Source organism: Bombus pascuorum, chromosome 4, assembly GCF_905332965.1.
Source record: "Bombus pascuorum chromosome 4, iyBomPasc1.1, whole genome shotgun sequence".
In the NCBI taxonomy this organism is placed as follows: domain Eukaryota; kingdom Metazoa; phylum Arthropoda; class Insecta; order Hymenoptera; family Apidae; genus Bombus; species Bombus pascuorum.
The window spans coordinates 18,198,186-18,225,130 of NC_083491.1; the positions used below are offsets into that span (position 1 = coordinate 18,198,186).

At 28.2% G+C, this 26,945-nt stretch overlaps 4 protein-coding genes and 1 non-coding gene across 8 annotated transcripts in view; 2 read left to right on the forward strand and 3 right to left on the reverse strand.

Moving 5' to 3' along the window:
- Nucleotides 1-432: 432 nt before the first annotated feature.
- LOC132905869 (putative inorganic phosphate cotransporter) lies at nucleotides 433-13,935 on the reverse strand. 3 transcript variants are annotated; one of them, XR_009657876.1, is made up of 9 exons: nucleotides 13,537-13,935; nucleotides 10,084-10,220; nucleotides 7,780-8,080; nucleotides 5,141-5,397; nucleotides 3,996-4,145; nucleotides 2,698-3,072; nucleotides 2,394-2,606; nucleotides 2,052-2,244; nucleotides 433-1,954 (listed from the first exon to the last, which is right to left on the reverse strand). XR_009657876.1 is itself a non-coding variant. In XM_060957581.1 (8 exons), exons 1-7 carry the CDS (start codon nucleotides 13,589-13,591, stop codon nucleotides 2,442-2,444), a joined length of 1,440 nt encoding a protein of 479 aa, XP_060813564.1. In that variant the 5' UTR covers nucleotides 13,592-13,935; the 3' UTR covers nucleotides 433-2,244; nucleotides 2,394-2,441. The 3 variants fall into 3 exon arrangements, 2 of the variants coding, with proteins under 2 accessions (XP_060813564.1, XP_060813565.1); XM_060957581.1 differs by having other exon boundaries at nucleotides 433-2,244; XM_060957582.1 differs by lacking the exon at nucleotides 13,537-13,935 and adding an exon at nucleotides 10,876-10,998 and having other exon boundaries at nucleotides 433-2,244.
- Nucleotides 13,936-14,405: 470 nt separating this feature from the next.
- LOC132905857 (structural maintenance of chromosomes protein 4) lies at nucleotides 14,406-20,477 on the reverse strand. Its single transcript, XM_060957553.1, has 9 exons — nucleotides 20,256-20,477; nucleotides 19,744-20,029; nucleotides 19,463-19,654; nucleotides 19,210-19,386; nucleotides 18,836-19,128; nucleotides 18,502-18,781; nucleotides 17,804-18,400; nucleotides 15,158-17,319; nucleotides 14,406-14,652 (listed from the first exon to the last, which is right to left on the reverse strand). Exons 2-9 carry the CDS (start codon nucleotides 19,996-19,998, stop codon nucleotides 14,520-14,522), a joined length of 4,089 nt encoding a protein of 1,362 aa, XP_060813536.1. The 5' UTR covers nucleotides 19,999-20,029; nucleotides 20,256-20,477; the 3' UTR covers nucleotides 14,406-14,519.
- A 1,051-nt stretch (nucleotides 20,478-21,528) lies between these two features.
- On the forward strand, nucleotides 21,529-21,600 carry Trnaw-cca (transfer RNA tryptophan (anticodon CCA)). The gene has a single exon. It is a non-coding gene; the product is annotated as a tRNA-Trp (tRNA).
- A 110-nt stretch (nucleotides 21,601-21,710) lies between these two features.
- On the forward strand, nucleotides 21,711-24,872 carry LOC132905863 (THO complex subunit 5 homolog). Its single transcript, XM_060957571.1, has 12 exons — nucleotides 21,711-21,863; nucleotides 21,949-22,126; nucleotides 22,190-22,327; nucleotides 22,403-22,617; nucleotides 22,708-22,783; nucleotides 22,848-23,033; nucleotides 23,107-23,239; nucleotides 23,311-23,550; nucleotides 23,620-23,722; nucleotides 23,826-24,027; nucleotides 24,120-24,414; nucleotides 24,507-24,872. The coding sequence occupies exons 2-12, from the start codon at nucleotides 22,004-22,006 to the stop codon at nucleotides 24,821-24,823; spliced, it is 2,028 nt and encodes a 675-aa protein (XP_060813554.1). The 5' UTR covers nucleotides 21,711-21,863; nucleotides 21,949-22,003; the 3' UTR covers nucleotides 24,824-24,872.
- LOC132905870 (dynein regulatory complex subunit 2) overlaps nucleotides 24,795-26,945 on the reverse strand; it is a 38,873-nt gene continuing 36,722 nt past the window's right edge. For both annotated transcript variants that reach the window (XM_060957585.1, XM_060957583.1), the window contains 6 exons: nucleotides 26,787-26,943; nucleotides 26,474-26,726; nucleotides 26,147-26,364; nucleotides 25,682-26,074; nucleotides 25,472-25,609; nucleotides 24,795-25,404 (listed from right to left, as the gene is read on the reverse strand). In XM_060957585.1, the coding sequence (XP_060813568.1) occupies nucleotides 25,216-25,404; nucleotides 25,472-25,609; nucleotides 25,682-26,074; nucleotides 26,147-26,364; nucleotides 26,474-26,726; nucleotides 26,787-26,927 (1,332 nt within the window). In that variant the 5' untranslated portion in view covers nucleotides 26,928-26,943 and the 3' untranslated portion in view covers nucleotides 24,795-25,215. The remainder of the gene's footprint in view (nucleotides 25,405-25,471; nucleotides 25,610-25,681; nucleotides 26,075-26,146; nucleotides 26,365-26,473; nucleotides 26,727-26,786; nucleotides 26,944-26,945) is intronic.

Below are 26,945 nucleotides of genomic sequence, written 5' to 3' on the forward strand. Positions count from 1 at the left end.
TTTTACTTATAAATATCTTTTTGCTTTTACTAAATACATCGATTTAAATCTTCTAAATATCATATGAAAAGAAAATTCGATAAAAAAGATGCTTTACCTCAGGAATTAAAAAAATGGCTAAAAAATTGTTTTAAGAATAAATTATAATTGCAAAATAAATTAATCTCAGATACTAGGATGTACTTAAGCTATACATACTATAACATTCTATAACAACAGCTATAATAGTATGCATATAAAATTAGATTCTACGATACATTGTACGTAAAAATAAATATATGTAATAACAAAGGATAGTTTAGTAGATATCATGTAAATCGTTATATTAGTTTGTATCTAATAATTATTTTATTTTTAACAAAAATATGTAAAATTTGTGTTTGTGCACACGTGCGCGGATTATTGTATAAATAAATCGTGTTGTTTGAACAGTTTTACCTATATCTTTTTATTTTCATTTTCATTTTCATTTTAGATACATTATTAAAGTACAATAATTTCTAACAGTCACATAGCTACAACTTCTTTTATATTGTACACAATATACAACGTTAGATAATTTCATACATAATTTACTAAAAAAATATCATACTTCCAATTGATTGTAAGTAACGAAGCAGTGTTATTGCTAAAATTCAAATTTTTTTCTAATATCATTTGAAATTTGAAAAAGTGCTATTAACATTATAAATATTTCCGATATTTATTGCATTTCTTTATTTGAATTCGTGTAACATGTAGTTTTAATTAAGGGAACTCGCAATCGAACTCTATTCATATAGAAAACTGTATAGTTTTATGAAACATTTTCTCCGAAATTAATGTAGTAATATCAATGAAATTTGAATCACGTACTCTGTTATTTTCAATACGTTAATAAATTTAATTGCTAATAATTCTAAATGAATCGAATACTCAGTTCTTTATATACCTCTTAGCAAAAAAGTTACATAATTTTTAAACTAATAAATTATCATTTTTGTTCTTTGTCTTGTAGACGTTACTTTCCAAATTCCTTCATTCAATACGTTCATTATCTTTGTAAGAATTAGTACTAAAAATATGATTAAGAGAAAAATGTTTTTCTGATAATTCATTTGTTGAGAAACTTTGCTTAGAACCAGCAAAATGTACAAAAATTATGCAATAATTAGATGGAACTAGGATGAGAAACGCAGGAAGAAAAATAACAAAAATTTATCAGCAGGCAAGAAAAAGAAAATTGGAATATACATTCCAAGAACAGGAGAAAGATGATCCTGCTTATGGAGCAGAAATTCATTAAAAGAATATAGATTTTTTTCCCACTTTCTCTTTAATCTTACTTCTAGTGTACAAAACTGCACTATATTTTAACACAACCTGCAGAAATATCTATACGTATATTCCGAATCTGTAATAAAAAAAGATTCATTTTACATTTTTTGGTTACGTGTCCCCTTAAATAAAAAAATATCATTCTATACATGTTAGGTATTTTATTTAGACCAAGAAAACGACTGTCTTTCAAAGAATAAATGTAAGTAAGATATTGATGTTTGTTTAACATAGTAAGTATGATATTGATGTTTATTTAACATGTCATAAAGAAGGATACCTATATTTATGAGATAACCTAATATTTTATTAAATGCTTCACGTTACCTCTTCCATTCAAGCTATTCTAAATTTTGATATGTTACAAGTTAAATTCTTTTTTCAATCTCAGAACTACATAAAAATTGGTCCCGTTAAACTGTTTGATGAAAGATTTGACTCAAGACTAGAATATAGCAAAAGCAATCTTGTACCTTACGAACGTGGAAACGAACAGTATATTATCGACGCTAATCATCTACATATACATGTACACTTAGTTTTGTAAAGCACAGCCTCTTTTTCATTATCTTAGCCGTTCTGTCGTCTAAACATCCTAAATCGTCTCTGTACAAAGGGATATTGTCTATCCCTTACACTAAAAATTATGTTTAATTACTTTTTTGGTATTTTCTAATATAAATACATATATCACATTGTCGATTATCAACCACGTTGAAGAAGAATATATTTACTGTAAATCATTGGTCGCAATCGGCACGAATCATAAATTTAATGTTTGCGGAAGATTAAATACATTTTGTATTCCACCTAAACTCTAGAAATTGTTTAACATATTGATTGTTTAAAAAGAAACTTTATGAATGAAAAAATAAAGGAAACAGTTTCAAGAATTCTTGGATTTTAAAATTGATCGTTCCTCTAAATCTGGAATAATAAAAGTAGTTAGCCATTGGTTAGATGTATCGAATTACATATATGGAAATTACTTAGATCCAATTTGTATACGTATATGATGTTACAGAGAAACCACATACGGTTCAAGTTTTTTTTGAAAAAACATTTTGAAAACGTACATGATGGTTGCGACGCTAACGGAACATAACGCAGATATTTCTGCATATTCATATAACTGTTAATTCTTTCTCGCTTTGTCTTTTGACATTCATAGTTTCAGGATTGTTCCATGGTTGAATATCAGTACTGCCAAAGATAACAAAAATTAAATTTCCTAGAATATAAATAGTAGCAGACAAGTAGAATACTATATTCCACTGGCTCACATCTTTCTGCAAAGAAACAAATTAAGAAAAAAATTAACATACGTAGTTATCGATGAAAAATGTCACAGTTAAGATAAAATTGCTTCGACTTAACTACCTCGTCGTATGCGATTATGCCGCAGACTATTGGTGCGATTATTGCAATTATAGATGCTATACAATTTGTAATGGACATCAACGTGCCAGCGAAATTTGGACTTATGTCGATATGATTAATTTGAAATCCTGATAGAGATCCAGCATTTAAACCTACAGCTATCACAAGGATAGTTGTAGCCACGGCGGCATCGTGCACCGACATCGTACCAAGGCAAATCAAAGCTATCGCTGGTCCCCAGTGTGCAATCGAATTGCAAACTTTTCGAATTACTCCTCTTGAGATATTCTTCTTTAAAGCATAATCAGCTAACCAGCATGTTGGAAAACTTAGTATCCACATCGTTAAATAAGGAAGCGCCGATATCCAACCGTTCTGAAAAATCGAGATATTTATTTTAACGTAACAATTTCACATTCTGTTAAATATCAACCATATGTTACGAACATGTTTTATAACTTTACCGATCATATGACAAATACATAATATCGAAAGTTTACTCCATGTGATGTCGTAAATTAAAAAGAATTTAAGAACATAGTAAATTTCGATAACACAATAGGGAATAGTGAGGAATATTTATCAACACGAGTATTCTTATCTTGATACGATTGTCTATGATGTAGTGTATAATTTACTACCGAAGATGTTATCGACCTTTATGTGTGTGATTATCAGAAAAACAAAAGCTAACAGCAGTCAGTAACAGTAAAAAATTGAGCATACTATTTATCTATTAACTATTATCGTTAAATGAAATAAAAATAAAACAGTCATGTATGTGTACGCTGAACAATATCTTGAAGAAAATGAGCCAAATTACAATTGACATTCGATCGATAATGTCCCTAAACGTAATGAATTACTCTCGAAGAAGAAAATGAAGAAAATGAAGAAAATACTGATAATCTCACCGTTAATCCTACTACAGTGAGTTTATATGCGTAATACAATTGTAAAATTTTAAAAGACCGTTCGTACAATACAACATTTCTACAACACATGTAAGAAAATTGGAAGAAACCCTTGTATGGTACACAACACAGTTTTGCCCTAACACGGTTTTTACGTAATAGAAAGATCGTTCTATTTTACGATGTGGCATACATGTTAAATTTCAATTTTAATATTTCAGTGTTTAATATTCGTTCGAAAGGATGAAGTAACGGTAAAACAATTTTGGAAAAATAAAATTAATTTTTTAAGAATTAATTTCTAATTAAATTCTTAAAGAATCCTCAAAAAATTAAGATTTTAGTAGATAATTTTATTTATTAAAGTATTATATTATTACGCACCTCCTCCAACTTAAATTTTAAAATATTGTTCATGTAAATTGGTAGTTCTGTGATAAGAGTCCAAAAGCCCCAATTTTGTCCACAATGTACAATTATAAGGGCCCACATCGGTACTGAGGTGAATATAGCTTTCCATGGTGTTTTCATCGCCTTTGGAAAATCACAAACATATACAAAACATACATTAATGATCCATAATTTATAATATTAACGTCCATGTTCGATATAATAGTTTAAAATATGTTATATTTGATAAAATAAATATACGAATTGACTAATTATTCTGCTGTTTGATGCTTAAAAATGAATTTAATCGATATATACATGTGTACTTTCAAAGCAAAATTGCATAAAACATAGGTATTGTTTGTATAAAAATGACATTTATTTTAGTGTCTATGAGTCATTTATCGTCGCTTACATACGACGATACAACGTATTAACTTTATCATAGATTTTTCTTCTAATGGACATTTCTGCCAACAATATGTACATATTCGTAGATCATTGATTTCTAAATAATTTTGCAAATGCATATTATGTTTTATGATTTTTATGTTAACGAAAGGAAAGTTTTCAATTGGTCGATTGATATATACGGGTGTATGTATACATATACACACATGTATATGTGTTTACATCTAGTAGATTATATCATAAAATATGATTTCTAGATACATGTTGAGCAATCATTGTATTGTTTCGTTGCATCGTTTTCATCACGACACTGACGCATCATGTTACATGGACATCTAATAATATTTAGAGTATGTAGTGACGTAATACTAATATATATTAATGTCCTAACGTAGGATAATATATGTGCATCGCTGAAATAGCATTCACAAATATGAGGAAAGTTTACTCATGTGGAAAATCTAATGCAAATGTTATACTAATCTGTAAATTACAAAATGACTTGTCAATACCGATGACGTTAAATCTATAATTTTCTTGAAATATGTTTCGAGTATTATACGCACGATAAGAGGAAAATACCTACGTACAGCAAGGTAAACCTTTCGATTTTATTATAGAGAGAAATAAAATGTAAAACAGGATATATATCTACTAGACGTAAGAAGGAAAAGTATAAGCAATGTCGTTAGAAAATATAAGTATCACTGGGAAGAAAATATTTTTACCGTTTTGTTATCTGATTTTTCTGTATCCCCGGGAGTTTTTAAGCTATCTTCTATATATCGCCTTTCTTTCTCCGATATCCCCGAGTGCTTAGAAGGACTGTCCGAACCAAAAATGAAAAATACAATGGCCCAAATTATCGCTAAAACGCCAAACGTATAAAAGATAGATGGCCAGCCAACACTTGAAGCTGCTAATTCTCCAGAAATTGGAAAACAAATCACGGTCCCAAATTGTGCCCCAGCGTAAGCAAGTGTACCTAAAATAAATATACGTACTATATTATGATATACATATAACCGTGGAATAATGTTTAAATGTGGAATTTCAGTTAATAGCAATAATGTACTTGACAAAATACGACTTATAACAAAATGTTTATTGGATTGTTCGTACTAGAAAATGCATAGCGAAATTTAAGAAAAAATTAGAGGATTAATAATTTACTTTAAATTATTTTCCTTAATAATGATCTAAACATGTATAATACGATGTACTCGTTAGATTTCAACGATATAACTAAATTTGACTTTTACTTTATCGCCAATATTAAGTTTGAACAATTCTGTGCAAACAAGCACAAATCAGGTATTTTATGTGCGTCGTTAAATCGGTTCAAATAAAAATTTAACTGTGTCGAGGACATTGAATGGGAATATTATCGACAAGTTTGTTTATTTAAGGATTGTCGATTAAAAAAGCAAGTATTTCTCTATGTTAAATTAGTTAAATTAAATAAATTAATATTGTACATCAATATCGATCAATGTAAATGATTTTAAACGAAAAGTACGTAATATAAGAAATCCGCATTCATAGCGCTTCCTCAATGTTCTGTATTTTTGTAAACAAATATCGTAAAGTATACAGTAGTAAAGTTCAAATTTAATCTAATAACCTTGCGATTGTGCTATCAGGAATAATTCACTTGAAAACACTTTCTGAGTTATTTCCAATAAGTAACATACACTAATAATATAAGGAGCATAACCGAATCAAGGGCAACGCGTTTTAAAAATGATCATCTATCATGGCATACGATGTATTTCTTCCTCTGTAATAACGAAAATTGAAAAAAAATAAAACATTTTTGTATCGTATAGTAAATAGTAGATTGCGAATTTTACAACTACTTTGATGAATATTAACTGCATTAGGATAGCATTATTTAGCACGATTCGATACAACTTGACGAGTTTATAAATTGATAAATACTGAAAAACTTCAATAAAAATGCGAAACAATGCTACGTATGTCAATATAAAAATGTTGAATCAGCAGTAATAGAAAGATTAAAAGTAAAATAACCGAATAATTATTAAAGTTATTATACAGGTATCTTAAAAATGTATTACATAAAGAAGGTTAAGAATTCGAATTCTGGATGTATGCGGCAAATTATACATTTATTGCACGTGTCAAAATAGAGGTCATGAGCATTGACCATTCAAGGGTATGTATTGAGTATTCAAGGATTATCCTTCGTCACTTGTTCTTTAGTGTGTAGTATGCGTATTACAGCATAGTTGATTAAGGAAATATAGGAAGGTCAGGAACCTTCGACTGATACAAAATAAGCTTACGTGATAGAATCGATCAATGTAATGACACATTCTGGGTCATACGCGATATACAAAATGTTTCGCATAACTAGGATAATCTATACTATATTATATTCAATCCAATAATGTTTGTTGAATTTAAGAGTCACAGAATCGTTGAAATTAATGTTCGTTTTTCTAAATACCTTCTTAACAAGTATAAAGTAATTGTTAGTTTATATTTATATGACATTTTCGTTTAATTCTTATTCGCAAAATCTTCTACCGCAACTTGGTGTTGCTAAAAATCTGAGACACCCTGTATATTCGCTATTTATTGCTTTTATTAATCGGAAAGTTCTACTATTCTTCATTTTTTCTTACCTCCGCTTACTCGATCCTACTTAATTCGCTTTTTTATAGCTGACATTTCAATGGTTAGGATGCACAACACATACGTGTCAACTATCTGTAATTCATAAAAATTCCTGGTAATTATACAGAAAAGAGCACACTTCGCCAATTTCAATGACCCTGAAATATGTTGTCAAGGTCAACATTTTGAATATCTGTTTCCTATACATGTTACCGCCGTTCGGTTATAGTTTCTAGGTGATATTCGCCAAAGACTTTCATACAATTTATGTTACGATTACGCTTCATTCTGGAGTAAGCGGACGCATTTTTATATAGTCCAATCTAAATTCATGGATGAGAGAGACAACTATTTTTAATATCGTGTAAATAAATATTGTGTAAACAAAGGTTATGGAGCGGCTGAAGTAGTGCCGGCCGACAGTAGGCAATCGGCAATGCAAGCGTGAAATTATTTTCAACGAATCTATTGATTGATACATAAAATGTTGCACTATACTGCTCGTATATACTAAGAGGTTAGAGTCAACAGATGGTATATACATATAATGTTCTGTATGTATGTACCAAATTCCTAAATAACCCGCGAGTCAAATTTTCGATCGACCAAATTATATCACATCCAATTAATGTTATATGCATAACAAATTAGCAATTATCCATTACTTAAGATGTAGTAGTTTGTCTGACAGTTCTGTGAAAGATATTAATAAAACAGTTCTCACCAAGTCGTGCTCGTTCGGATGGCGGTGCCCACTTAGAAAGTAGAGTCTGTATAGACGGTAAAAGACAACTCTGACACAGTCCCATGCCTACTCTACAAATACAAACACCAATGTAACTCCCATAATGAGCAACGGTCGGTGTCAAAATGTTTAAGATTCCGCAAAGCAGTACTCCAACACTGAGTAATTTTTGTGCGCTCCATACTGTAGCTATGTAGCCACTTGGTATTTGCATTATCGTGTAGCCCCAAAAGAAAGAAGAGAGGATCAGTGACTGCTCCGTCGATTTCCAATTGTAGACCTAATTACAATAGTCAAACATGAAACAATCGTTTTACAACAATGGTATGAAATAAAATAAACGTTATAAAATATGCGCGTAATTTCAATTTGAAAGATAGAATAACGATGCCTTGGAAAACTAATTGACCTATAATTAGTACAATTAGTATTATGCTAATCTTAATTGTATAATTTCAATTTTTATTATATATACATAGTATATCGTTTTCACTACTAGGAAGATAACGTTAATTCTATTACATGATAAAGATACAATTTGTTTAACGAGCAACAGTATCAGTATATTGTACCGCGTAAATCATTCTTTGAAAGTATTCTCTAACTTTTCGCCCATTCTGTGTACATTATACATATACATATAAAGGGGACTCTTCTTTTATACTGTTTTGTTTTAATCGGCTCTCGCCTTAACCGGCCATATATTTTCGTTGCAAAACACAAGGGCATAAATAAGGAAACTTTGCAAAAAAAAGTTCGAAAAAAGGAACGAATATTGTATTTTTCTTAATTTAAGTTTGCTTGAATTTCAAAAGGAAAACGCTAAGATTGTAAAGGATTTAAAACGTGTTCTTTATCTCGCATTTTGCATCGAAATTATTAAGTGGTATCGAATTGGTGTGTGTGTCATTATTTAATTTTTATTGCCTTGATGATATTTACTAGATAATTTTCTTATATCTTAAATTTAAGATCACATACAGAAAAAAAGACTACATAAAATATAAAACTTATTTTCAGCAAAACTCGTTTACTCTATATTTATTACGCTTATTTAATAATATAATACAAAGGGTGTTATTAAATCTTCAATTTCTTGGAGAATTTATGGTTGCGTAATAGTATGATTTATATGAGACATTTTATTACTTTTTGAGATTATATACAGCCAGAACCATATACATGTATATACAATGTATGATTTACTGAACTCTTCTTGTTTCCCTTTTCAAAAAACAGCATCATTACGTTATATCTCGTGTAACTCTTTTCAAGAAAATATTTTATAACGGATTAAATGATTCATTCTATGCTATATATGTACATCTAGGACGTTCATAACGTTATATAATGTACGAACGAATAGCAATCCGAAGGCTACTGAATTTATCTCCATATTTTTCTAATGCCATAAAAATAATTATAGCAAATTATACTTATTATAGTATAAATATTATATTTATTTTCATGGCTCACCGATTATTGTAAAAATTACTGATATTTATTTTGTATGAAAAGTTTGGAAAACTTTAATCAAGTCAAAATGATCGACTGATGATCAAATGATCGATCAAATGATCGACTATATATAATATAATTGTTTACACAACTGCTTTCTATATCTACTCCCTGCTTCTATAGATTTTTCAACAAAGATATTTTTTGTATGATCGTCACAAAGATCACGTTTTAACGTCGCACAAGACTAAAGGAACATGTATAATATAAACGCGTATCCTTTGTTTTATGACTGAATGATATAAGATTTTAATGTAATATAACTAAATACTTAGAATAAATTATATTATCGACGCGTATTGCGCAGATTTAAATAAGATCCAAGTATTTTATAAAATATATCTAATACATATCAACATTCAGATACAAGTTTTCAATATTCTCAATATTCTCAATACTCTCGATATCCTTTAAACATTCGTTTATGTAAGAAATTACTCTTATCAAATTTATATAACTAGTAAGGAAACGTATTTGAATTTCATAAATTCTTCGCTCTTCGTAAATTCAATGTTAGTCGTGTGGCAATAATACCGATTATCTTAACAAAAGTCTGTCTTAAACAAAATAAACTACTTCCAATCATGGTTCTAAAAGGATACTAAATAATTTGTTAAGGTTAGTAAATTTTATAATAAATGAATATTTTATAAAGTGCAATTATAACATATTTTATATACTACTATGTAATAACTATCACAAGATCCTAACTTTACCTATAGAATTAATACAAATTCTATAGCCATGTACATATACATAATTTACCTCAAATGCATGATCACTGCTTTGATTATTCTGTGTCATTGCCACAATAGCTACCGACATGCTCACTCGAAGACAATATCCAATTACCATTCCAAAGAACTGTAAAAGTATTTGCAGGTGTCTGATGCCGAGTTCACCTGCAAAAATTCAATATTGTATGTTCTAAGATTATAGATAATATATCTATGTATATGTATGTTACAAAAATTTATATTTATTTTGTTATGTCCATGATTTCTTGGATGCAGTCTAAACAAAGAAGAATCGTCTTTTGGACTCGACAGATTGGAACGCTCAGCACTGTTAATTAATTCGAAATTAAAAAATTAAAACACATATATTCGTTTTATAAAAACCTGTAGACTGCATGTACATATTGTACATAGGTACATCGTACATATTACATATATACTATACTATAGTAGAAAATCTATCTATCTCTCTATCTTTAATCTAGCTGATGTGGAATCAATTATATGAAAGCTTGATAACTTGAAACTATCACAGCTATTTTTTATCGTATTTACTATATTACAAACATCTGTTTTTGTAACAAATAATTGATACATAAGTAAGTTCATAAAACATATGTTGTCATCGTATTATTAATCTGTTATTTTATAAATGTAAAACAAAACCATCGCATCAAATGCGTAATCGATATTCCTAATTGCGCAAGTATAATATTTCTAATAAAATTGACTTCATACATCATACATATCTGTATAAAAAGATTGATTTTTTACATTTATTATGTTATACACAGTGACGGCTCGTGGATTTTATACTTACTACTGGTCTTGATTTTATACGTGCTACATGCACACGTAATCATAAACAGTCTCAAATTATTATTAAATCAGCTCGTCGATATTCTTTAGCTACAAACATATCGATAACCCTGGTATTGTATATAGATTACCTTTTCTTTCCTTGGTTGTTTGAACGACCTCAGACTTTTCCTCAGAAGATCGCGTAGAAAATAGCTGTCTTAACCAAGAATTCTCGGAATTCATATTTAAGGATTGATATACTCGTGTATTAAATTATGATTCGAATTACATTAATACAGCGAATAAAAATGAACCTTTTAAACATTCACATCAAAGATAGCGAGCGAGACGCGCGACACCAACTACAGCACGAAACAAAATATCTTGAACAAAGAAAAGATTAGTGAGAATGTGAGGGAAGATATTAACGATAATAACGACTATAGTATACATTGAACAGTGATAGGCTTTTCTTTAGTTTAGAAGCAATTTTCAAATGCTGTGACCGTATCTGGTAGTGAATCACGAAGAAATAACAGCGAAAAACAAAAGTTACAATATCAAGGATTTGATTTTCGAAATATTTTATTTCGTGCTGTAGCACGATAACACGTATTGAGTAATCGCTCCTGTTCACGCATTATTACAGATTTTCTGTGGTAATTTAATAATTTGGCAATATTCTACGCTATACTTTACACGTACACCATTGAAAACTATTTACAGGATTGAAGAATACAGTTTCAGAATAGAAATTTTCATTCAAATATTAATTTCATCTGTTAGAAACTTGTTATGTTAGAAAATGTTAGAAACTTTCCGTATTGTATGTTCTAGGGCAGATAATTAAAAATAATCTGATAAGTGATAATTTCATCTTAACGAAAACAGTAAGAAATATTCTTAAGTAAATATTCTTAAGTATATTTAAGATTTAATTCAAACAATTTTATTCGGTATAATATAATCGACGTACATATATAAAAATTGAATTCAATGGTATAAACTTGATTTACTATAAGTAATTGATAATCCGTGTATAGTCTTAAGAAAGTAAATATGTTGTATGTAACAAGAAGATATCGATTTAATTATGAAAGAAATAAACGATAAAAAAATCGTAATATTGTTGATGCATACTGGTCTCACTAATCTCTCCAATTTTTCTGATCCCATTCAAGCATGTAAAACTTAAACGATAATATCAGTTGTTAAGAAAAACAAGATTAATAAAAGAATTGATAAACGCTTACATTACATAAAAGACGTCATAGATAACACAGATATTTAACATTGAATGTACCGACCGTATTCTGTACATATAAAACTTTGTTGATAAAGATTATTTCAAGCTATTTTTTTTCGACTATATATTTATGATATGTAAAAAATATTTCAATTATAATTCTAGTTTTTTTTCTCATTGTGAACATTTGATAGATCATTTTGTAAACTGTAAACGATAGAATTAGATCTCTATCCCTTTGTTTTTACTAATCTGCTAGCTACAACTGTCTGAAAAATGAAAAATGAAAAGTACGAAAAATGTAAATTTAGAGTAAGTAGATTTAAGGCGCTTCCTTTAAAAACTGTTTGGTCAGAAACTATTGGCGCTTATATAAAAAAATACAAGGAATATTTATAATGAAATTTATGGAAGTAGATGATATTATTTGCTTAACGCAAAAATTCCGTTCAACTAGTAATTAATTTTAAAATGTATGAAACATTTTAGTTTTATCATCACCACCGCTTTTATCGCTAAACGTATTTATTCTATTACAAAACACTAAACTATATTACAAACTATCGATGTCAGGATAATTATTAAGTTAATGAAATACAGTTACTCTCAACTAACTAATCAAACACTTTTTAAAATAGAATAACTTTTTCAAAAGTGGACCAAATGACTAGTTTTTCTTTTTCTTTTTTTTTTTTTTTTTTTTAACTGCGATTGATCGGAATCGTGAAAAAGAAGTAAAGGTCGCATTTAATGACTTTCTTATCTACGCTTATTATGAGAATTTAAATTTCCAACGCATTTTAAAGATTTATGTCAGTCATGTATGTGTATATATATATTTGTTTATTATATATATATTCTAGATATATATGCTGAAAATTATATCAAAATTATTAAATACGGATTAATACAGAAATAAGCGACAGGCATCGAAAGATGTAAGAATCTTTAGATTTTAGACCGAAAATCGTGAAATACTGGGTTTTTCACTCTTAATCGTTTATAACTCATAGAAATGTTAACCAATTTCGATGAAATTTTCAACACGTGTATAACTGACATAAATCTACAAAACGTATTGTTTCATTTCTTTCCGATTTTCATTACAAGCTCAGATAAGAACTGCAAATTTTTTAAAAGTTTTTCACACGTCATCTAGTAAACTAATCCTTTTACTTCTCAGAAAAACTCAAATCGTTTGGTCGAATTTTAAAAAAGTTCTGCTTTAAAGGGTGTTTGATTACCGATCTTATGCAAGTAACGTTATTAAATATTGTTTACGACTTGAATTATTATTTCATAACATGAATTGATAAAGTATCATTGAAATTAGGCGTTATTAAATGTATACTTTAGAAATATTATAATTCGTAATTGTTCAAACGTTAGAAATATCTCAAGGTTCAGCTTTAAATCAAAACTATATATATTTACCACAAATTGTCGTTGATCCTTTTTCTGTATTTTCTGCAGGTTCCTCGTTCTTCATAGCTGTAATTTCTGGTACTATCAAACACAGACTGTTCAAATTCTAATCTTTTACTAGATGATTATTCATCATACTTATATCATACATGTCTACTCCCCGCCCACTGACATGCAGCCTCTCCTTTTCCTTACACTTCTATCCCACTTCTTTGCAATTAGTTTCGAATGTTTGCTTCACCAGACTTCGACAGAACATTGAACGTGTTTCAATGACCAAACGTAAAGATGATTATCAATTAGTCTCTTACACTTGACAGGTTATAACAATTGCAATATTGTACTGATTAGAGAATTTAAGAAAGTACCATTTCTCTTCGAGATACTAATTAATGATAAACTAATAAAACAAGAATTAATGTGTTCCTCTTCAAAAACAAATAAAATAGATAACAATATACAAGTCAATGAACTATTCTTTTATTTTACTAATATGACGCAAATTAATAAAATAATTTTCATTATGTCATTATACTCTAATACTATACAAAATGACATTGTTATTTACGTTATTATATTTCAAAAATATTTGACACATTTTCATTTATTTTTCAGATGTTTATTTTTGTTTAAAATTATACTTGATTATTTCAATTTATATAAAACATTACCTTGCCATCTTCAAAACAAAAAACGGCATTTTTTCAGCAAATTATTAATGAAATAATATTATTTATATGTATATAATGTTTTTGTAATACTTAATTGGAAATTGTCTATTTTTCCACCATATTATTATAATTATTATTTTTTCGAAAGAATTACAATCAATCTTAATTTTTTCATTAAATTGTAGGTAAATAGGTGTTTGTTAAAAAAATTTATTTCTAACTTACATATAATTTATGTCTGTCAGATTTGCATTATATTATGCATATAAAAATATATCTTCTACATACATTGAATATTAACAAACATATATATTTTATATTTTATATCTTGCGCTTCTTTTTTAAAGGTTTGCCACAAGTATTGCCATCATTTATGTTACTATTATTAATATTTGTATGTGTATTTTCACTAGGTGCTTTTTTTGGCGTTGGACATAATCCTAATTCAGGCAATCTGAAAGAAAGTGATGCATTAATATATAACGTACTTATTGGATAAAATTGTAATTTATGCATTTAGTTTTAATTCAAATGAGTGTATCAATAAAATTTCAACAATTATAATGTAATAATTATAACAAACAATACATTTCATAGTGTATTACTTTATATTATTTTGCACTATTTTTTCTGTATTTTTCTATAATTTTTCTATATTATGTTTTACTCATTTTATTAGTAAAAAATAAATAAGAAGCAGAATAGTTTGTTGGAAATATCAAATCTTTAAACGTTTGTTAATCTCTTATTATATGTTAAACATGTTATTTTTATTAATTAAAAATTAGCTTCTTATTTTAGTAATTATAGATAAATTATTGATCAATACCAGAAATTCCAAACTAATTTCTCGATATATTTCTAATATTTCAAACAAAATTAGTAAAAATTAGAAAAAATTCAATCAATATAACTTTAAAACTGAAATATATGAATCTTAAAGAGTTCATTTTACTTACTCAACTGCATTCCCATTCGGTTCTCGAACTTTTTCCGTATTTTGTACAGTATTCACATTTTGTGCTGTACAATTTTCTTTGTGCTGACTTTGCATAGCAAATTGTTGTGTTTGTGTGGAATATAGAGTTTTAGAGGATATTTGTGTCGGTGGGACAATTCCATTTTTTTCGTAATACTTTTTCAAATCAACCGTAACACTCTTCGTACAGTTGTATGTTTTGTATATCCCAACCAGATAATCCGCAAGTTCAAACATATTCGATCTTAAAGATATAATTATAAATTGTGCATTTTTTGTCCTTTCCTTAATATAATTTCCAACGATTGAAACATTTTTAAAATCTAAGGCAGCATCTATCTCATCCATAAAATATAAAGGAGTGGGTTTATAGTGGTGTAGTGCAAATACAAGAGCCAAAGAGCTTAAAGTTTTTTCACCACCACTAAGATTGCAAATATTTTTCCAAGATTTCTTTGGAGGTCTTACGCTAAAAGCAATTCCTTCGCTAAAGGGGTCTAAAGAATCGACCAATTCTAATTCAGCATCACCACCTAATGTAATCATTTGATACATCTCTTTCAATTTATCAGTAATGATAGTAAAACCTGCAAGAAACTCTTGAATTTTTCGACGCCTTGCAATTTCATAAATATCTCGTATTCTATTGCGTTCAGTAGTTATTTTTTCTAAATCAGCAGCACGTTGTAAATATAATGCATCTTTTTCTTTATATTCTGCTATAAGTTGCATATTTGGAACTTCCATAGGTAACTTTTTCTTAGCTTTTTGTAAATTTCCTATAAGAACTTTTTCTTCCAATTCATTAAGTTCCTCTTCTGTTAATTCTTTCAACTCTTCCACATTTTCACCGGGTATTATTTGGAGTTTTAAATTTACTATTTTTCTTGTGAAATCTGGTATTTTTTGATTTAAACCCTTAATTGTATTTCTATGCTCTTTTAATTTCTGATCGAGATCTATTTTAATTGCTTTCAGTTTATTCTCCCTAGCCTGCAAAATATCTAATTCTTCTTTAAAAGATGACATTGCTTCGTCTCTTTCTAAAAGAGCTTCCGTTAATTCCTCAAGCTTTTTTAAATATTCTTTTCCTTGTTCTTCTAATTTTTGCTTTTCTTTCTGAATATCACGGAGTCTTTGTTCACAAGTACGTACATCATTTTCTAAGCATTCTATTCGTTGCTCGGTTTTCTTTACATTTCTCTCAGCTGTTTTAATAGCAACTTGCAATCTGCATATTTCAGCTTTAGCTGTATCAATTGCTTTAGATAGGTCAGCTACCTTCTTTTGTTGATTTTTCACAGAACTCCCTGACAATGTATCTATTTCTTTATTAATACGAATTACCTGATTTTCAACAGTTTTTGAATTCTTTTGCACATCATCCAAAGTTTCCTTTGCAGAGTTCATTACTTCCTTTAGCTGTTGCACTTTTTGTGGGTTTGATATTAATTCTACAGCTCTTTTCTCTTGAACTTTAATTTGTGCCAATAACGATGGTTCTTGTTCGCTTAATGTCTTCACTTCAATGTACAATTTTTCCTTATTAACTTTCATTTCCTTTAAACCTACATTTAACATATGAATCTGATTTTCTAAAGATTGAGATCTAGCTTTAAGTTGATTGCACTGTTCACAAGTTTTATTCAAATCTGACTCTAGTGTTTCAATATCTGCTATACATATTTCATTTCTCACAACTTTTTGTCCCATTCTCCCTTTCATTGCAGTTCTTCCACCTCCACTCATTGTTCCTGACAATTCTATTAATTCGCCTTTCAAAGTAACTACTCTGAAACGTTTATAACCATATGCAATACGTGTTGCTTGATCTAAATCATTTGCCACTAACGTATCTTGTAATCCATAATAAAATGCTGGTAATACTCTTTCGTCTTCAACTTGTATAAGATCGAAGAGTCTTGGAACATTCTCAGGAGTTTGTATTCTTTGTTTACATTTTGATACTAAACGCTGTTGCTTTTCTAATGGTATAAACGTTGCACGTCCAATATTGTTTTGCCGAAGAAATGTTATACAGGTTTGTGCAGTTGTTACAGTATCGACTACAATGTTATCTAGGGGACCACAGGCTGTTGAAACTGCAATGTCATATTTGCTGTCTATAGCACCAAGATCACCCTACACATATACAGATACAGGAAATTCTTATTATACATATGTACTACAAAATACTTTTTCTAGAAAGAGATATATTTATAATGCACTATATGTTTATTCCGAGCAATTTTCACAACAATAAAGATGTACGTTATTCTAATTGGATAAAAATACCTTCCATTTTTTCTTGCACTTTCAAACAAACACACAATAGCAAGTTACAAGGTATTTCACTTAAATTAAATACCTAAATTATTTCCATTGCTATTAAAGACAAGAAAAAATAACTAAGAGACATTTAAATTCCCTGAAAGTTACAATTTCCCTTGAGGATTATTCCAAGGTCATTGATATTTATTTACATACCAAATTAGACATATTTTTTATAATTGTGATCGATAGTTGCAGTCGACATTAAGACAAGTTCAATAACACAATGACCTTGAAATAATTTTAAACGGTATGATAGCAATATCAGTGATCAAGTCACTATTAATTTACGTACCAATCTTCCAAAAACACCAGGAATTCTACCTTCCCTTTTTTCCCTCATTAAACTGTCTATAATTTTGTTCCTTGACTTATTTGCTTGCATAGCAAGTTTTTGTTCTTCAAATGAAATTCTCATTCTTTTCAGCTTTGAAGTCATTTCAATTTCCTTTGTTTTCATCTTTTTTAAATCTTGTTGTGCCTTTATTAATTCTCCTTCACTATAAGGAATTTTGTTTTCTAAACTGTGTAGTTCTTCGTTTCGTGTCATTAAATTATCCATTGTTAATTTTAAAGAATCTTTTAATTTCTCTAATTTTTCTTTCTCTGTTAATTCTATTGAGGTATACAGTTCTAACTCAGATTTAGCAATATCAAATGCTGCTTGTGCTTGATTAACATCCTTTCTTAAAGATATTAGCTCATTCTCAAGTTCGGAACGGTCATTCAACAGTGGTTTAGTCTTTTTACTTAATTCAACCATCAACTTTTCTAATACTACTTCCTCTTTTTCCTTATTTTTCGAGTGTTTTTCAACAAGTTCCTCACATTCTTGGATATCTTTTGCACTTTTTTCTGGAACTCTATACAGTTCTTCTAATTTAGATTTTTCCTATAGAGAGTATTTAATTATTTATTTATTATAATTAATAACTAGTAATAAAATTAATAAAATAATTATCTTTTTTATAAGGATAATAAAATAAATTTTACTGTTTTTAAAGATGCAATGTTAGCTTTTCGTCTTTTATTTGTTTCCACTAATTCTGCGTGAAGTGATTCGTCATATTTTCGAATTTTATCAAATTCTGTTGCAATTTCATCCTTGTGTTTCTGTAAATTGTTCCATGTTGCACTTTTTTCCTTAATCACTTTGTTCTTCTGCTCTTTATCATGATAAATTTCTTCCATTTTGTTTACAAGATCTGATAAATCTTTGTCCATTTCATTAATTTTATTTTCCTGTTCCACAATTTCTTTTGATGTTTCAAATCTAAAAAAATTTGTTGTAAAATTCAAGCACAGTATAGTTTTCAAAATAGTTTACCTTTGATAACAATAAAGTTGATGCTGTAATTTTGTAATTGCATTTTCTAATTGCAAGTATTGAATAGCTTCTTGCATGGGTTCTTCAAGAGCTGCTTTTTCTTTTTCAACAATTTTGAGGCGGTTTAATTTCTCCACCCTATGTTCTGATAAAAGTTCTATTTTGTTTGATAGTTTTTCTAATGGTTCTTTATAACGAACTGTTCCAATTATATCTTCCAAAAACTCAAGCATACCAGTATCATTTTCATTTTGTGCCTTAGGCTTCATCATTGCTATTTGTTCAACTTCTCCCTAATAATATAATATAATGTAATATAGCGTAAAGTAATAAAAAGTTATATATTGTAAAATAATAAAGAACAAAATGCATACCTGTAAAATTAGAAAGCGATTGTGATCTAAATCTACACCATAAGATCTTAAAAGTTTTGCAATCTCTTTGAACTGTACTTTTTTTTTATTTAGTTCATAATAAGATGAATTATCTTTAAATGCTGTTCGCGATATAACGAATTCACTGTTTGGGACTATATCATAATCCATTTCCAACTGGAAAACAGAGAGAAATAACATTACTAATTCATAAAACTTGATAAAAGATAATCTTTTCTAATATGTAATATACCTTATCAATTATTTGTTGGAAATATACAGATACTGTACAGCTATTAACATCCTGATATTCATTTGAGTTATGTATTAAAACTGATATCTTTTTTGATCTAATCTTAGATGCTCTATACCCAAATACAAATAACATTGAATCTATAACATTGCTTTTACCACTACCATTTGGCCCAACAATTGCTGAAAAACACTATAAACAAAGAAAATTGGTAAATCTATGCTGTGGCTTCCAGTTTATCAATAATTCTTATTGAAGCTTTTTAGTTATCTAATATTTACCTTGTGAAATGGGCCAATAACCTGTGTACCTCCATAACTTTTGAAATTTTCATTAACAATCTTAGTGATCATTAATCTAGGACCATTAACATCAACTTCATTAATAACTTTAAGAGGTGGTGGTATATATATATCATCATCCACCTTTATTCCACCGTTTTCATCTTCATGTAAAACATTCTCTTCGTTAACTTCCATATTGGCTTCAGGAAAACTTTCATTAATACGATTTTCCTCGACCATCCTATTTCTCATTCTATAATATATTTTTCATTCGCAACACAATCTACATTAAAAGATATAAATTCATATTGTACAATGGTGGAGGTTAGATACATATCGATATTCAAAAGATGAAAAATATGTATGTGTTACTAATTGATTATATATTTTCCACAAATTAGTAATCTAGTCCAAACTAATTAAATAGCTTATTATATAAAAAAAACAGGACGAAGAAGGATTTATATCAGTCTTCTATATATACATGTCACATATTTGTAAAAACTTACGCTTGATATTATCATAGAAACCACACATACATTTCCCAAATTAAATTTTAGTTCATATTACAATACAATTCACCATGATTTTGTTTCTAAATACATGTATCAACTCTTTTTGTTTAACATAGTAAATAAAATACATTTGAAAGTAACGAATCAAAGGACGCCGTACTAAATTCAAATTTAAATCGTAACGTACAGATAATCAATTGCAACATTCTTTATGGACAAAATATGAGAGCTATGTATGTTATAAAGAATATGGATGCATATTATAAACGTATATGTAAATATATACAAATATATAATATAAATCGAATTTAAAATGCAATTTTAATTACAGAATTATTATACCCATACATGCATTATATGTGTCCATTATGTTAAATCTAGTTACATACATTCTGATCTTTAAATAAGTCTTATAAGTTAATTATAAACTAATATAAGTAATATAAGTTATAAGAATACAATAATAGAAGCGTCAACTCAGTAGTTCCATTCACTGATTAATAAGTGTATATATATTTGCTACAAAACATTAATGAAAGTAGAATTGAGCGTTTGTGGCAGCATATTGTAGTTCCCGGCTAACCTACGGCGCGACAGCCGGATAAAATAAGACCTAATCTAAACCTAATTCTCTTGTCTTTTGTTTATAATTCATATAGTTCAAGTTAAATGTAATTTTATTTGGCTGCATTAATAGTTTTTTTGCAAAAGTCATACATGATTATAGATTTTGTATTTCCATTGAATTTTTTGTGATGCGAAAAAATATTAATTGGATTTGTTTAAAAAACTGCTTATAAAAAATATATAATATGTAACAACATTTGTAAATAAATAATTCATCGTTGTAAAATTTAAGTATACTTTTTGAACCCGGCCCCGCAAAAGGTCACGCCGCCCCTATATGTACTTCAGACACAAATGTTTTAAAATTGAATGATAGGAACGATATACTTATTAAGATCGCTGAATTTTTCTTCGCTTTCCAGAAAGATATCGGAGAATAAATATACCGCTCTATTAAAAAAAATTGATTACCTCGGAGTCTCGTAAAAAGAAAATGACCACCAGAAAAACTATTTTCATCGTTGCGTGGAGCCCTTGAAATAGCGTAATTTTATTCCGAAGTTCTTTCACAAAATAATAAATAAAATCGATATTTAGGTAATTCCCATATAGCTATTTTTCTATATGTTATATTCTGTTTCATTGTATATAATATTATGTATACACATTAAATACTGAAAAGAAAGACCGAACTACAACAGACTCCGTGGCGCAACGGTAGCGCGTCTGACTCCAGATCAGAAGGTTGCGTGTTCAAATCACGTCGGGGTCAATTCATGTTCTTCATTTTTAATTTTTTTTCTTTAAAAAAAATTATTTTTTTAAACGCGTTAAGAATCAAGCATGTTTTTACATTAAAAGATATAAGGTCTCATGAAATAATAAGCTAATTAGAATAATTATTATATACTCTATTTGTTTACATTCAATGCTGTGAAATATGGAATGCATCATATATCATTATATCAAACGTTATATGTATGCATAGACTGTGTTATATGTAAACACTACAGAATGAGATTGAATTAATTATTGGTGATTATTATTTTTCTACACTTTCAGACATGTTTATAAATTTTTATAAATAACGTAATAAAATAACCTTGATTATTTTAATTAGAATCAAGACGTGAATAGAGCTAAGCATCTTCCTTTTCATCCGTGTAATTTAACGCATGATAAGTTTTACGAAACCGAAAGAAATGGGCAAAGAAAATGATTCTGATAATACAAAAAAAAGGAGAAAATCAGTTAGTGGAAATTCTGGAATATCTCTGAAAGATGGAGATATATATAAGGTATAATATCACTTTATACAGGAATTTCTTTGAATTTTCAAGTATCTATTCTTTATATTATAGGTTATAATTAGTTATGAAGAAAAGGAAGCTATAGAACGTTTACCAGAAAATGATTCTGAAAGTTTTCTAACTACCTGTGATAATATACGTGCGGCTATGAATAAAATTGCAAAATTAAAAACCACTGGGGATGTAAACGTTTGTATAGCAATCAAGATAAATTTCATTAAAAGAGTAAATGCAATTTAATAAGTTTAAATTTCATACTTTTAGGCTAAAGATGAAATACATGAACTTCAGATTCAAACATCATTAGCATTTATTGAACTAAAAAAATTGAATAGAATGGAAAAATTCCGTACAAAATTTGCAAGGGATTCTCTTATATCTTCAAAAAGTTCTGTCGATAGCAGACATTTACATTTACAAAACCTGTTATATGAAGTAATGCATTTAAAGAAAGAAGTTGTTAAATGTCTTCAATTCAAGTAATTGTTGTTTATTTAAAATTCTTCTAATTTAGTGTTAGACTTAATTTAATTGATATATAATACGTATATGTATGTATTAATGTATAGGTCTAAAGATGAATTGATACAACTTGTATCAGAAGAAGAATTTTACAAGGAAGCACCTGAAAATATTTCCAGGCTGGTATGAAATAAATTTAAATTAAAGTTATTTTTTGTTTACATTTCTATATAAGTTGATGTTGCAGGAAATAACAAAACATAATCCTCATCAACTAAGACTAGCACGCCTAGAATGGGAATTAACGCAAAGAAAACAACTAGCCGCATTGTGTGATGAATTGACAGAGAATAAAAAGGCAGTAGCATTGAGTATCGAGTCGAAACAAACTCGACTTGATAATCTTGCTCCACAACTTCGCACTATATTAGAAGTATTTTTGACATTTTTGTAAGGCATAGTTTTGTTATACATAATTGAACTAAAATTACCATTAATCTTTCCAGGCAAGCAAGCCATTACAAGAAAGCCTTGGTTTGTTATTGGATAAAGTTAGACAAGAACATCATAAAGCGACATTACTTGCATCACCACTCTATGTTCTTTATGCAAAGGCATCTGCATACAGAGATGCATATGGTATCACTTTTTTTATTGCCCAAGTATTTTATATTTTATTGCTTTATTTTTGATGGGATTTTTTCTTCCAGATAATTCTATAATAGTAAAAGTAGAAGGTGATGAAGAAGAAGCAAAACGTGCAAATAATCAGGATGGATTACAAGAATCTGATTCAGATGCTGAAACTGTTTCTGAAAATGTTACAGAAGAAACACCTGTACATAAAAAAAGACATCATAGGTTATCTAGAGAAGCTAGGCAAGAAGAGAAAAGAACAAAACTGTTACAAAGGCATCCTTTAAACGTAAAGATAATTATTAAATTGAAAAGTTAGTATTCACAAAAATTGATAGATAATTATAAAGTGAAATAGAATATATTAAAACACAAATTTTCAGATGAAACAAAACTGACATTGCAATTTTATTATATGATGTCTCTGAAAGTTGTAACTGTGGAATCAAAATTAAAAACTGATGGTGTTATGGGCATTAGTACAGGGTATATCATATTTTATACACTACATCATTTATAGTGCAAATATTGTTGTTACTTTTTTATTATAATTGACTACAAATTCTTTTTGTTTTTTTTTTTTAAATAGAGATATGCTTATATCAGAATCGATTTTACGGGAGTTATATCCACGAGATTTAGGATTAGAGAGCCCAAATCCTGCTAATTATTATCAGTTGAATCGACATAATTTAGGCCAATTTTCATTACTTGGATTAGGAATCCCATATAAATGGGCACAAAGAATGGCTGGATTACATTTTATTTCACTGGATACGAGAGAGCAAAAAGTATAAAAATTTTAATATAATATATATGTATTGATACATCGCATTTACTATATAAATTGTTTTCGAGTAATCTGTATATTAATATTTTACAGTTTACGAGTTGCGAAATAACACAAGATAGCGTTGAATGTGTGTTGAGAGAAATCAAAAGACGTGTAATAGCAAGATTAGAGTTATGTACGGAAATTAGACAATTGGAATGCGGAAATTTCCCAAATTTTACTACTAATAACGATATTTTACCACAAAAACTTAGTACAATTTTACAAAAATTCTCAACAATTTCATGGAGTAATTATTGTAATAACGTAAATCCTATTTTTCAAGAACAAGGATTAGTATCTTCATTGGACATCTTTTATGAGGCTATACTTCGTCGGGGCAATAGTAAGATATAGAATTATTTAATACATAAATCTTTCTTTTATATTATTCATTAACCCATTCATGATTCATTAAACTTACAATATTTGTTTTAGATGAATTAATTGCAAGAATAGCTATAAAACCAGATTATCCAAAAATAGCACCGGTATTTAATATAAGTATAAATCCTATAGTACCTGCATCTGTGGATATTTTAAGAGATATTGAAAGGGAAGTAAATGTTATGTGGATAAAACCGCCGACATTATCTGCGCAACTTCAGCGATTACGAGCATGTTTCGACATTTATTTGGAATCTGAAACTATTGTACCAAAAGAAAAAATCTTCTTTCACCCTGTAAAAGGTCGTATTCGTGCTAGACCATATAAATATTTAGAACTAGGTGGTGGAATTTTTATTCATCGTTAATCTAATACAATACAACATGATATATACGAATACATTTTCGCAAAATACATTACATTTTAATGTCTATACAGTAATAGGTACTTAAATGCCAATAGAATCATTTCGCTTAAATTCTACTACTTTCCATTGCTCTATGTCTCGAGAGCGCAGCATGACCAAATCTATATATTGTAAATAAAATATTAGACATTAGGTAGTATTTCACGTCTTGCTAGATTTCTTTTTTTCCTTATCAAAGGGGTCAAAAGTTCATGGCTATTCCTGGAGTAAAATCGATGCGTATTATAAAAAAAGTTACAATATGAACTTCTGATTCATTGAAATTTAAGTATTTATTACTGTGTTATTTATTTTTTTATTTATGATTATAAAGGATAACTAAACAAAAGATTTCACGTCAAAGATAGAGTAATTGGATATATTAAGCCAGAATCCACCAAGAAGTATGCTTGCAGTTTATGTTTTAATTTTTTATTCTCTCTACAAAGCTTGTTACTTTCTTTCCTTAACATAATATTATTTACTTTTATATAATTATAATATTCCCAAAAGTTACTAATTTTAGCACATGATTCAGGAATCTGAAATAATTTATTTGGAATATCATTGCAATAACATAAACTATATTTGTTTTATTTTGTTTCTTACATTAGTATCAGCACATTCACTATATACTGCATTTTGTATAAAATATTTCTTCAAGTTAAAAAATAAAGGTTCCAAAGTGGCGCATATTTTAATTACTTCAAGAATTGTGCAACCTTTTTCCATAAGTCTTTGTAAATGCTAAAAATAAAAAGCATTATTATACCATAAAAGTGCAGGAAAATAATTATAATAAAAAACATGTCTTCTTACTTTTAATACTTCATTGCTTTTAATAGCCAATTTTTTTAACTGTACAGAATTTATCACTTGAGTTACAGTTAATTCATATTTAATATTTTTGTATTTTTCCTTTATTTTTATATCTGCTATTTGGAGTTTTGCAAGTTTTTCATTTCTTTTTTGTGATAATATGTGTACATTGCCTTTTAAACTTTCAATAATACTTTGTAACTGTAAGCATACTTTCGGATACCGCAATATACACATTCGATGAATGTTATCTTGTTCTTTTAGATACTCATACTGTGTTCTTTTGTTTTCAACTATTCTTTGATATTCATTTATTATTCTATATAACTGTTCCCAGAATTTTTCTATGTTTGAAAAAGACTGATGCAGAAGATTTGATGTCATATCTTCCTCCTAGCATATTTAATAAAATCATTTATAAAATTTTGATTAATAACTTCCTATATAGTAAATTAATATTATTACCAAGTACAAAATATTAAAAATATTAACAGCATTGTATGTTTTTTTTATAGTTTGTGTATCATTAAAAGTTGTACTTTTTCTGCTTATATTATTAGAAATTTCCTTATAGCACTGTTCCATGTGACTTCTCAATTCAGTTAACTCTATCATATTATTTGTTTTAGTATTATTGAATGTACATGTATCATGTAACTCTGTCAATTTTTGTTTGTATTTTCCTATATAATATTAAAAGAAAGATTATGAATTTATATAAATTCGAAAATAAACACAAGAAATAACGATATTACAGATTCATAATTTTTATACAAATAGTTATGAGAATACCAATTATATTATTGATTAATAAAATATGTGTTTCTTGAAGTTTTCTGTGATCTGCATCTGCTATTTTTAATTCATTATATAAATAAGAAATTGTTGCATCCTTAGTTCTTATTGCTCTATCAAAAGTTGTATGGAGATGTTTTACATTTTTATGAAGTTCCTTACATTTTATTTGTCGCAAAACATACCTCCACTTTTCATTAATTTTGGCAATATTTAATTTTGAAAATACCTCTTCGCGTTTCAATTTATTCTGTAATAATTTATATTTAAAATGCTATAATAAGAAAATTTAATAAATTATATTTTATACCTTAGTAAAAATAGCGATTAATTGTTGTTTACGCCTTTTGGCTTCTAACTCAAATTCAAGTCTATGTTGCATATAACGTACACGTTCCTCTTCGTTCATTCGAGCAAATTTACTACTTTTATTTTTTCTTCTTTTTAACATTTTTAACTAATGTTTCCT

Excerpts from the sequence above, each read along its gene's own strand:
- LOC132905857 (XM_060957553.1), bottom strand. The coding sequence starts at position 19,998 with ATGAGAAATAGGATGGTCGAGGAAAATCGTATTAATGAAAGTTTTCCT. Across the intron at positions 19,655-19,743 it reads TTATTGGCCCATTTCACAAG|TGTTTTTCAGCAATTGTTGG; the intron begins GTAAATATTAGA and ends CTTTGTTTATAG. Across the intron at positions 19,129-19,209 it reads ATCGCTTTCTAATTTTACAG|GGAGAAGTTGAACAAATAGC; the intron begins GTATGCATTTTG and ends TTATATTATTAG.
- LOC132905863 (XM_060957571.1), top strand. The coding sequence starts at position 22,004 with ATGATAAGTTTTACGAAACCGAAAGAAATGGGCAAAGAAAATGATTCT. Across the intron at positions 23,034-23,106 it reads AACTTCGCACTATATTAGAA|GCAAGCAAGCCATTACAAGA; the intron begins GTATTTTTGACA and ends TAATCTTTCCAG. Across the intron at positions 23,551-23,619 it reads GATAATTATTAAATTGAAAA|ATGAAACAAAACTGACATTG; the intron begins GTTAGTATTCAC and ends ACAAATTTTCAG.
- LOC132905869 (XM_060957581.1), bottom strand. The coding sequence starts at position 13,591 with ATGAAGAACGAGGAACCTGCAGAAAATACAGAAAAAGGATCAACGACA. Across the intron at positions 10,221-13,536 it reads AGGATCAACGACAATTTGTG|GTGAACTCGGCATCAGACAC; the intron begins GTAAATATATAT and ends GAATTTTTGCAG. Across the intron at positions 8,081-10,083 it reads GCAGTGATCATGCATTTGAG|GTCTACAATTGGAAATCGAC; the intron begins GTAAATTATGTA and ends TATTGTAATTAG.